We start from the raw sequence: 11,690 nt of genomic DNA, 5'->3' as shown, positions 1-11,690 counted from the left end.
TTGGGGCCGGCGGCGCTCCTGTGTGCTGCTCGGGTTGAGGTGTTGAGCTCAATTCCATTGCAACAGGACTGGGTTCATTAAAATTGTCCGGTTTCATGTTTGTCTTTTGAAGGATGAGCAACATTTCTTATTTCTAAGGGCGTACCTCCGGTGATGAGCTCAGCCCCTGACACAGAGTTGGTGCTCAATAAATCATTCTCGGACGGATGAATAAAGGAGGACATAAAATCTTCCTTTCGGCAGGACTTTATTAGCTACTTGGGAAAAGAAGACCCAAACACACGCAAAATTCCATGGCGCTTCCTAACCTTTTATTCGTTGTTAATTTTTCACCGTTCCTTCCTTATTATTCACCATTACTTCTGCGGTATGTGTAATAAGTCCTAAAGGTGGTCGAAGATGGGCTTCAGACACTGGGCTGTGCCCAGTCCTCCCGACGCTCCGGTCTCGAACCTGCCTCAATAGTTGGATTCACCCATGTTCATCCTTCAAGTCCCAGCAAAAAGAGTCATTGCCTCCTGGAAGTCCTCCTTGATTGCCTAGGCTAGGCTATCTAGCCCTGCTACCTGTTCCAGAGCAATATTCAGAGTCGCACTTGGGCTTACCCTTCCTGCATGACTTTCCTGATGGAGTGTGAGCCCCAAGAGGGCAGAAGGCAGGGGCAGGTCTGCTCATGGTCACCTCTGCCCCCAGGCCCAGGCAGGTACTCCATCAATGCTTGTCTAACGACCAAACCCCTTCTCCTTAGGACCACCTTGAGATAGGTCAGGGGCTCTGGACCAAGACTTCTGCCACAGCTGACTTCTCAGTCACACACCATGCCCAAACCCTCTTCCGGTCTGAGGGCCGCAGAAGCTTCGGTAGCAGGTGGATACACAGACTGGGGTGGGATGAGGTGGAGGTTTGCTTCGAACAGTTCACCACACCTGGAGCCAGCACCCTGCGCCCCCACCAGTCCCACAGCTCCCCTACCGTGAAGAGAAGCACTTCACACAATTATTTCTTGAAAAGCCACCCTACATGGTTTCTTCCCACTTTTGGAAACGTGGCTCTCCGAGTCCCCTGAAGAAATACACCTCTGCTCTACTTGGGCCACTTCAGCTTAAACACCTGTAATATTGGCGAATCACTTCTGTGTTTGGCAAAGCCAAAGTCCCCAGACCCACATCCCAGGGCCACAAATAACTGTGCTCGCGGCTTCACTTCTGCTGAGCTCATCGCGGGCACGAGGGGAGGGTTGGGGGCTGGGGAGAAGGTGGGTATCTGGAAGGAGGATGAGAGGTGCCGGGAATCCCTCCCAAGTATATCCCAAGGTAGTGACCATACTGTGCGGTGGATCAAAGTGGGTCTCAGAACTACCCCGCCTTTTATTTTTTTCTTTCTGGCTTTTTTTTTTTTTTTTATCTTGCCTTCGCCCCTCACTACTTTTATCTCGCTCTCCTCATCTGTAAAATGGGTTGTTGGAAGGCTTAACCGGAATCATGCATGCAAAGCGTTTAACGAGGTGCCTATTATTTGTATTGCTCTGTTTGGGGGAGTAATTGGGGGGCTGGAGGAAGCCACCCCAACGCGCCACCCTTCCAGACGCCCCCCCCCCCGCCAAGCTCGATAGCGAACTAAAACAAAGACTGTGCAGGAGGCCGAGGGCTGAGGCCACCCGGGAGGCCCACCCCCCGCCACCCCCCGCCACCCCCCCCGCCCCCAGTGCAGGCCCCAGGTGATCTCCCCGCCCCCGGCTCCCGCCCTCCCCAGGTCTGGGCGGCGGAGCTGCGGGCGGGGGCGGGGCTCGGCGGCGGGGCCCGGGGCGGGCGATATAGCGGCTGAGCGGCGGCGCTAGTGCGCGGGGGCAGCAGCGCGGCGGGCGGGGGCCGAGACCCAGACTGCCGAGCAGCGGGCACCGGGGAGGCCCGGAGCCGGGCGAGCGCCATGAGCCGCAAATGCGACGTGGTCGTGGTGGGGGGCGGCATCTCAGGTCAGTCGCGGCGGCGGCCCTCCTTCCTCCTCCGGCGCCCGGACAGGTGGCCGCCCGGAGGTCGGGGGTGGGTGGCGCGGGCGGCGGACGGGACGGTCCAGGGCCGAGGGCCGTGGGGCGCCGGCTGGCCCCGGGGGGCCCCGAGACTCTCCGCGCCCTGGCGTGGATCTCGCGGGTCCCGGGCGCCGCGCACCGAGCCTCCCTCGCGGGCAGGATTCGGTGCGGTCCTGGACAGAAGCGGGGGGGGGGGGGGGGTGGCTGAAAGTCAGTGGAAGGGCTGGAGCCAGGCTTTGAGCTTCTCCCTCCGAGGGCTGCCAGGCCTGCGCTTGGGGGAGTTTTCGAGGCGAGGAGAAAGGGGGTTGGCCGGCGAGAGGTTTCTATTCGGGGGTGACACCAAGGTCCGTCACTTTTTCCAAGCAAAGGTCAGTCCTTTGCTCCAACCTGACCCGGACACTGTGCGCCCTTGCTGGAAGCCGGCGCGCACCACGACGTGTTACAGTTCTGGTAGCGGGAAAACAACCTTGAATAGCTCCTGCTTCTGAAAGCAGGGGTTGGACCCTGGGGAGATCGATTGTCAAAAACCGTCCTGAGTCTGCCTCTTTTGTGTTTCTGTGATTGTTACGGGTGTCCCTGGGGCAGCCGAGCTGGGCCTTTTGGGCAAATAGCTCTTCTTCTCTCACCACCCCCGCTTCCTTAGAGCAGGGTGGACAATCTGGGTGAACAAGACCAACGGGGCTGGAATGGAGAAACTTGACTCTCTGGCCTAGCCTATATGGGCAGGGTTGGGGACAGAGACCACCCTCTCAGGCACAGGGACGCAACAGGGCACAAAGACAGAAGCCAGAGGGAGGGATGGGGGTCAGTGGGGAAACTCACCCTCTGAGGAGGGCAGACCATGTGGGATGGGGTTAGTGGGACTAAGCAATGCTCCCAGAACAGCCTCAAGACCCCTGGGGATGCTTTGGCCCAAATCCCAGGGTCTCCTGGTGCCTGCGAAGTAATTAGGACACCTCCCCAAACCATGGATGTGTTGGCCAACGCCTGCCCTGACCAGGTCTCAGGAGCAGCGTTGGTCCTTGCTCCCCGGGAGTAGGCAGGATAGAGGTGCCCTGACTCTGCTGTACCTGGTGAGTAAACCAAGGCCTTGGATGTTGGGTACTGATCCTGGTCCTGTGCTGCTCCCGCCGCTCTAGCCCTCCTCACCTCTGGGTCAGATCTCAGGCTACCCCCTCTGTCTGTGGGGCCCTCCTGAGCTCATTCATGCCACGCTGTCTGTTGGTGCGGCAGGTACACGGATGCATAGACACAACGGCGTGCTTAGGTGGGTCAAGGCTATATGGATTCTGTTTCCTTTCAGTATTTTCGACATCTTTTCTCCGATCGGAACTTGGACTTTAAAGCATATCTACATAGGTGCTTTAGAAAATATTGCTCAGTGCCTCTCGACGCTGCCTTGCCTGGCATCCCATCTTACAGAAGCTGAAGGTTCTCTTGCCAGGCCCCCAAAGTCTTGTTTTTGCCCCAAGTCTAATGGATTCAGATTTCTCTATCTCCCCCCCCCTTATTTTGCCCTTTCTGATTCATAATGCAGACCTTCAAGATCTCTCAGATTAGTCATGCTGGACTCACTCAGGAAGGGTAGACAAGGGTTTGGCTATTTTTACAAGCAGTGGTGAACCTCTGTATTCAGCCTCAAACTCTCAAAGAGGGAACAGGTGAAGAGATTTGCTTTTTCTCAAGAACGGTACACAGAATGGGCACCGTTCTCAACACCAAGAAAGCAGGGTTCCAAGACCTTAACTCAGTTGCTTTATCTGCTGCTTGAGGGCAACAACAATTGGTCAGAGCTAGATTACAGGCTCATCGCAAGAGTGGATCACCCTGCTTTTGCCCTGGAAGCTTTGTGCGTCCAGGAAGGGAGATGAGATACCCAAACAAAGACAATACAGTGTTGAAAGTGGTATGTCCCACAAGAGGAATCCCTTCATTAATTCATTGTTCATTCAAGCAGTGACCATTTACTTCCTGTTTCACATCCTATCCCCGAAGGGAATAAAAAGTGAATTATACAGGGATGTTGCCCCGGGGGCGTTCACAAGCTAATGTGGGAGACAGAGTCCTGTACAATGAATACTCATGACCTCGGATAAGATGCTTTAAATGGTGCCTGCGCAAAGTCCCAGGGAAGGTGATTGGAGAGAATGTCAAACTCTGCCTGAGAAAAATCTGGGCAGACTTCACAGAGGAGGTGACATTTGAAGCAGGTCTTAAAGGATGAATAGGAGTTCAGCAGGAGACTAGATGTAGAAAGCATTTGGAGCTAAGGAACAGCTGATATAAAATCACAAAGGTCAAAGAACACGGTAGCACGCTTAGGAAACCTCGAGAACTTCAGGGCGGAGAGTTGGGGGGCGGGGTCTGGTGGGATGAATTGTGGGGAGGCTTGTACATCATCCCCAACAGGTTTAGTTCTTTGTGTGGTCAATGAATGACTCCTGAGGATTTTTCATTCACAGAGTGACACGTGTCAAGTGACAGGGATATGGTGATGGTATTGGCAAGAAGAGGGACGTGAAGGGCGAAGAGAAGGTTTGGGAGAAGTTTGGAGCACAGAGAGTCGGAGGACACGGGGGAGAGATGTCTAGCAGATGGAAATGCAGGGAAGAAGTTGGGGTCACAGATATGGGCGGCGGCGAAATTTTAGCTGAAGCCACCGAAGCAAATGAAATGAACGAAACCAAGAAAGAGAAGAGAGGAAGCCCAGGACAGGCTGGAAGCGGCGTGTGGAGGGGAGAAAGGTGTGTCCGTCATTCTCTAGTTTGAGGAGGAAGCAGATGCTTGAAAGACACTTAGTCAACCTCACACCCTGGCTGAGATATCACCTCCCAGGACTGCCCTCCCGAATCCCCCAAGATTGGATTACATGCCTCTGTTTTAGTCTCCCCTGCCTCCTGGTTCTCTTCCAGGAGTTTGTGGTGGTTCACTTTCCCCTCCACTAGGGCTGTGAGCCCCTGGAACCCAGGGAGGTGACCTTTAACTTCACACGGACCAAGTAGCAATTGATGGGAGCGAGTAGCAATTGATGGGATCTGAAACTCACATCCGCCGACTACCAAACCCTTTTGCATTTCCCGCAAAATCACACGAAGGGAGGGCGGGAGAAGGGGTCAAATCGGAATTCTAGAATTAGTAGGTGACCGCCACAATGGTGTACATTTAGGAGGGCCTGAATTTGAGTCTGGCTTTTAAGATGTGTTAATTATTAAACTTGGGACCTTCTGCTAGCTCTCTGAGAGTTTTTCAAGCCGTCAGCAAATTTTAATCGCTCCCTTTAGGATAAACACAGATGTATAGGACATACAGCTGGTTAATATACAACTTTCTTGTTTGATGTTTGCGACATTCCGGGGCGGTTGTGGAATAGCTTCTTAGGAAACGCGTGCGGCCTAGAAATGCAGACCTCCTGAAATCTCTTCCGCCTGAGGAACAGGTGATCTCTGGAGTTTTGACAGAGTAACAGCATTTCCCACATGGAGCTGGAGAGTGGCATATTGTTTCTTGTCTTGTGTCTCGGTTTCAGTGTTTGGGTGGGTGAAACCATGGAAACTATCTTTTGCACTTCTGGAATGGCTCTTGCTCAATCCTCAAAACAAAAGCTAAAAGAAAGGGAAATTCGAAGCACACAAGAGGACGTTTTTGCCAGGCTGGAGAGAAGAGGGTCAGTCATCAGAGGTTGGTGGGCACTGGGCTGAGCGCCTGCGACGGTCCGAGCCAGCCTGGCAGGTGATCTGTGTGGGCCAGGAGAGGGAGGCTGCTGCAGGCTGGTGGGCCCGGCCTGGGCAGGGGCTGTCAGAGACGGCCCATGAGGGATCATGAGGGACGCAATAGGCAGATGTGGTCTGTGTCTTCATGGCAAAACTTCATCTTCATCTTTGATGAAGAAAGCTGGAGGGCATCGCTGGGCTCCTAGAACGTACCTGAATGTTCTGAAAAATAATAATGATATCAAAGTGCTTGGAAATCTGTCAATCCCGGTCAAAGAGAGGCTGCAGAGAGAGCCAGTATGGCAATGTGAAAACAATGGATACTTAAGGTCAAACAGACTCATTATGGATCCCATTTCCTTCCCTTCCTTACTGCGTCACCATAAAAGTTTCATCACCCCCCCCCTTCTGCAGCCTCATCTTCTACGCGAGACTCCTAATGCCTCTATCGGCATGAGGGGGTGGTTGCTAGGATTCGAGGGAATGTACCTGCTGGTCATTACAGCTTCAGCTTATGCCTTTTGGAAAATACATCCTTGTTTAGCGGCTAGGATTTTGCAGCCTGTGGGAGGAGAAGCAGGCATTTCTGCGCAATCACTTCCTCCTCTTCACCCACTAATCATTTTCCCTGCTGTGCGACATTTATAAGGTGGCAACAGGATGCGAAGGATAGAGGCCGGCATCAGTAGGGACCTGCTGGATTCCAGCCCCCTCCTAGCTCTCCCCATTCCTGTTCTCCCTCCCGCGTGGGGCTTCCAGAGCTCAGGCTCCCCTGGGGCTCTGAGACTCACTGTATTCATCAGCCCCAGATCGGGGTATCAGCAGCACCCCAACCCGAGTGCTCAGATTCTGACCAGGGCCTCATTCCAGCCGCCTGACTCCTGTCTTCCTTATAATCACAAGTGTATGAATAATACATGCAAATACTATTAATTCCTGCAACAGGATTAATTGCTTATTAATAATAAATAATAACAAAGAGTTAGCATTTCGGGTGCCGTCCACAATGCCGGGCAAGGCGTTAGGAGCTTGACTTTTCCCAGCAGCTCTGTGACGGTTAAGAACGCCAAAAGCCTTGTCCCTTCTGCCTGATTCTAGTACCTGGGGCACCTCGGTGGGAGGGGCCTGCCTGGCAGGCCACGTGGGCAGAGCCAGGGGGCCACGAGAGGCACGATTCCGAAAGCCTTCCGTAGCCTCCAGGTTCCAGGCTCGGCTTGGCCATTATCCGTGGCAGCAACTTCTTGGCTTCTGGCGGGGTGTTGAGGTCTAGGCCCCCCCTGTCCTACAGGGCAGTGAGAGAGCCTCAGGGAAGAGCCTGTCGTCTACCCTGGTTGCACCACGAATTAGCTGTGCCACCTTGAGAGACATCCGGAACCTTCCCGCGTCTTCGTTGTCTCACCCAGAAGGTGGGGATGAGCACGGCCTCCGCTTCGCAAAGTGGTGGAGAGGATGAAAAGAGAAAACGCACGCCAAGGGCTTGGCATCTGGCACGCACACAGTAGACACTGGCTATTAGCTCATCACACTGACAAATGGCCCACTGACCACAGATGGAGCTCCAGTGGCAGCGTGCCCTCTGGCTCCACTGTCAGACTTCGGGCCGAGGAAATGGTTAGTGGCGGGGTGTGCAGTTACACACACACACACACGCACGCACACAGTTTCGTGGACTGTGATCCCGTCCGGGGATGCTGCCTCCCAGCCCCGCTTGCTTGGCTTGTATGTGATTTACTCACACTGATGATATAAGAGAGCCAGCAGCACAGTTTGAAGAAAAAGCTTAAACTCTTAATTACTTCGAAAACATACGTAAGACAGAAATGCGTGAGAAATGCCGATGGCAGAACACGTTTCTAGAATGAACACGTCCCATGCATTCAGTGCCCAGCAGACGCTGATGTTCGGATCACCCCACTGTTGCTCAACTTGGTATTTGTTTCCTTGTTTGATTTCTTCTGCTGCCGGTGAAAATGTCCTTGCGGGAGCAAGCTAGTTCCAGTCTGTCAACCTTCGCCCGTTATCAGAGCAGGCCACTTCCCCTGCAACCCCAACTTGGAATGTGTTTCGACATCGTTCGTTCACACTCCCGTGGCTGCAAAGACACACACGTTGAGAGCATTTTAGTAATGCGGCCGATAACGTATGTCATCAAAAGTGGTTTTAAAACACTACAGCTTGTAACTGAAAATCAGCTGCGTTAGCGAGTCCTGCATTTTTTTTTTTGGAAGATTTTATTTATTTATTTGACAGCGAGAGAGAGAACACAAGCAGGGAGAGCGGCAGGCAGAGGGAGAAGCAGGCTCCCCGCCGAGCAGGGAGTCCGATGCGGGGCTCGATCCCAGAACCCTGGGATCATGACTTGAGCCCAAGGTAGACGCTTCATTGACTGAGCGCCCCAGGCGCCCCTTTCATTTTTGACAGTAAATACACAGCTGGCCTCTCTGGTCCAATTTATCCTATGAACATGAAGAGATCATTTAGTTTTAACTTACTTCTCTAACATCTTGGACCGAAGTCGCACTTCCATGTTCCTTTGACACAGTAAAAGTTCGTAAAATGTTTCAGGCCAACTATTATTTCTCTAGATATCCATAATGACAACAAGTACGTTTTCACCAAAATCGAATATGTTAGTACATGTCTTTATTCCTGTCAAGATTCACACTATATACGCCTAGGCGCTTGACTGAGGAATATGGAATTAGAACTTTTACAGTTTGAATAACATTTAAAATTAGTGACCACTGGGGCGCCTGGGTGGTTCAGTCGATTAAGCATCTGACTCTTGATTTTGGCTCAGGTCATGATCTTGGGGTCGTGAGATCGAGCCCCTTGTTGAACTCAGTGCTCAGTGTGGAGCCTGCTTAAGATTCTCTCTCTCCCTCTCCCTCTGGCCAACACCTCCTCCCCCCCCCCCCCGCTCGTGCTCTCTCTCTCTCTCTCTCAAAAAATTTTAAAAAAAGATTAGTGACTATTAAATTATTACAGATGACAAGACCACCGTATAATGGTAGATATCAGTCAGCACCTGGGACAAGTGAAATGTGTACCGTTGCAGGTGCCCTGTATCAGAACTACCACTAACCAGGTTCATCTTTGGATTTGATGACTATTTTACTGACAGTCCTGCCGGTTTTAATTTCACTGACTTGTTTAAGCATCCGTGAACCCTCATCTGACCATAGGCTGCTCAAAATCTGGGACTTCGTGTAGTTTATGTCCCCATCTCTGGTGTTTAGCAAGGAACCCTGCCCTCTCGAGCTCCCAGAAATGAAATCACATTGTTAGAATCCCTTGATCAGGAGCATGGATCCTCCCAGGCTTTGGACCCAGAGAAAGTATGCTCCACAGCTAGAAACCTATAGAAAAATGGAGCGAAACTTTCACCTTCTCGAGGAAGCAGGATAACCCAGAATTTAAACACAAGGACTCCGGGGGCCTAGAGTGTAGGTTCAGATCCTCCCTCTGTCCCTAACTCTGTACCTTGGATTCTTTACCTACTTCCCCAGCCTCCAGATCCTTGTTTATAAAGTGGAGTGATGGCCCTGGGACTAACCCCTGGAATGGTCAATGTTAATGGTACCATTTTTACAAGGCAACGGGCAGTATTTTTTTAAAGAAATTTTATTTATTTATTTTAGAGAGAGAGAGAACATGAGCAGAGGAGGAGAAGAGGGAGAGGGAAACAGTCTCTAGCAGACTCTGTGCTGAACGTAGAGCCCGACTCGGGGCTCGATCCCAGGACCCTGAGATCACTATCTGAGTTGAAATGAAGAGTCAGATGCTTAACCAAGTGAGCCATCCTGGCGTCCCAGTCAATGGGCAGTATTAACTGAGGGGATCCTGGACACGTACAAGATCAAATACTCTTCTAAGTCCCAAAATGAGTCAGATTGAGAGGCTGTGTTCAGAATGAGTGTCTTTTCCCCATAGCAGAATGCTTTGGAGATTTTTTAAAAGATTTTATTTTATTTGAGGGAGAATGCACACCTGTGTGCACGCATGAGAGAGAGAGAGAGAGAGAGCAGGAGCAGGGGAAGGGGGAGGAGCAGAGGGAGAAGCAGACTCCCTGCTGAGCAGGGAGCCTTATGCGGGGCTCGATCCCAAGACTGTGGGATCATGACTCGAGCCGAAGGCAGACGCTTAACCAACTGAGCCACCCAGGCGCCCCCGAATGCTTTGGAGGTTTGCTCAGGTTAAACGTGCAGCATTGCCAATTTGGAAGAGCCTCAGGTTTGTTAAGGCTAGCTTTTTAGTAATGTCCCTGCATAAAAGTAGTTATTTCCCTTAAAAGAGGAGGCATTCATGGTATAAAATTCCTTTCTGATTAGGAACATCCAAATCCCATCAATTTCTTACAAGCTAAAAAAAATGTTTGCTTTAATAGAATCATTGTTGACTGAAGATGGAAGCATTTGAATGAAGTTTCACCTCCTGGGGAGAACACCTGGTTTTCTGTCCCAGGAAAAGCAGACCAAGAAAGGCCGAAGGGCTAATCCCAGACCTCATAGCCTCTTCTTTTGAAAAAAATTACTGTCCTGGGGGATGAACTCCCCACTTTACGAGCAAGTCCAGTCAGCACAAGAACCTGACCGAATGGTGCTGGGTAGAAGGTAAAAATCACTAATATTTCATAAGCGCTGTTTCTACTTTCTACTTTCTCGTTCACAGAATGGATCCGTTTTCAGCTTCCTCAGTTAACTCAGTAAAACAAAGGTACTATAGAAAACCAAGTCCCAGGGGGCAACGTTTTTAAAAGCCAGCATGTGTTTATTTCCTGAAGGGAGGTACAGAAAGAGGTTAAGAACTCGGTCTTCAGGGGCGCCTGGGTGGCACAGCGGTTAAGCGTCTGCCTTCGGCTCAGGGCGTGATCCCGGCGTTATGGGATCGAGCCCCACATCAGGCTCCTCTGCTATGAGCCTGCTTCTTCCTCTCCCACTCCCCCTGCTTGTGTTCCCTCTCTCGCTGGCTGTCTCTATCTCTGTCGAATAAATAAATAAAATCTTTAAAAAAATAAAAAATAAAGAACTTGGTCTTCACTTAAAATACGGCCGGAGACACAGCAATAAGGAATGTTTAAAAATAATATGTAAGTTGCGTATAACACCCAGTGTTCTGCAACTAATGAATCGTTGAACACTACCTCAACTAATGATGTTGTACTGTATGTTGGCTAATTGAACATAATAATAAAAATAAGAATAAGAATAATATGTAAATGAGCTCCTTACTGTGGACCCCAAGGGCTAAGTTGGACAGAAGAAATCATTGAAGACCCAAGGGGTTGGAGAAGGCGTCTTTAAGGGAAAGGAATGTGAACAGGTGTCTTAAGAACAGTCAAGGTTTGTGTGGGTAGACAAGAAGAGAAACTTTTTAAAGGCCGGAGGAATAAAATAAATCATAGGGCCAAAGGCTCCAGTTAATAGCTAATATTTCTATTCATAGGAAGGTAGAAAGCCCAGCAAGGCAAAGGGAGGGGGGGGTGGGGAGATGTGAGTAATAAAGTTAGTAGAAGGAGGGCAGGATCAAACAGTGAACCATTGAAAAGCCAGGTGATGGGGAGCGTGCCTGGTTCAGTGGGTACAGCCTGCAACCCTCGATCTTGGGGTTGTGAGCTCGAGCCCCACATTGGGTGTACAGGTTACTTAAAAATAAAATCTTAAGAAAAAAAGTCAAGTGAATAGATAGGTCTTTCTGTGGTTGGAAATAGGGAGCCATCGAAAATTTTTGCTATAAAGATAAGGTGGGCAGTTACGCGCCTTGACAGGTGCAAGAGGGTAACCGAGGAGCCAGAGAAGCCAAGAAATGGGTAGAAATTCTGGAACAGGTTGAGAGGTGACCAGCTGCTGATAATGAATTGGGTAATCCTGACTCTCAAGGCTAGTTGCAAGAGAAAGCGGGAGAGGGGAGGCAAGGACGGAAGAAGGTCTTCAAAGACACTTTGCTTTCTTCTG

General features: G+C 50.9%; 1 protein-coding gene across 1 annotated transcript in view; it reads left to right on the top strand.

The window, feature by feature from the left end:
• The first annotated feature begins 1,828 nt into the window (after positions 1-1,828).
• Positions 1,829-11,690, top strand: part of MAOB (monoamine oxidase B) — a 118,447-nt gene continuing 108,585 nt past the window's right edge. Inside the window, exon 1 of the mRNA XM_026513335.4 lies at positions 1,829-1,972. Within this exon, the coding sequence (XP_026369120.2) occupies positions 1,927-1,972 (46 nt within the window). The 5' untranslated portion in view covers positions 1,829-1,926. The remainder of the gene's footprint in view (positions 1,973-11,690) is intronic.

This window comes from Ursus arctos, chromosome X (genome assembly GCF_023065955.2).
Source record: "Ursus arctos isolate Adak ecotype North America chromosome X, UrsArc2.0, whole genome shotgun sequence".
Lineage (NCBI taxonomy): Eukaryota > Metazoa > Chordata > Mammalia > Carnivora > Ursidae > Ursus > Ursus arctos.
This window is presented reverse-complemented; position numbering and strand designations above follow the sequence as displayed.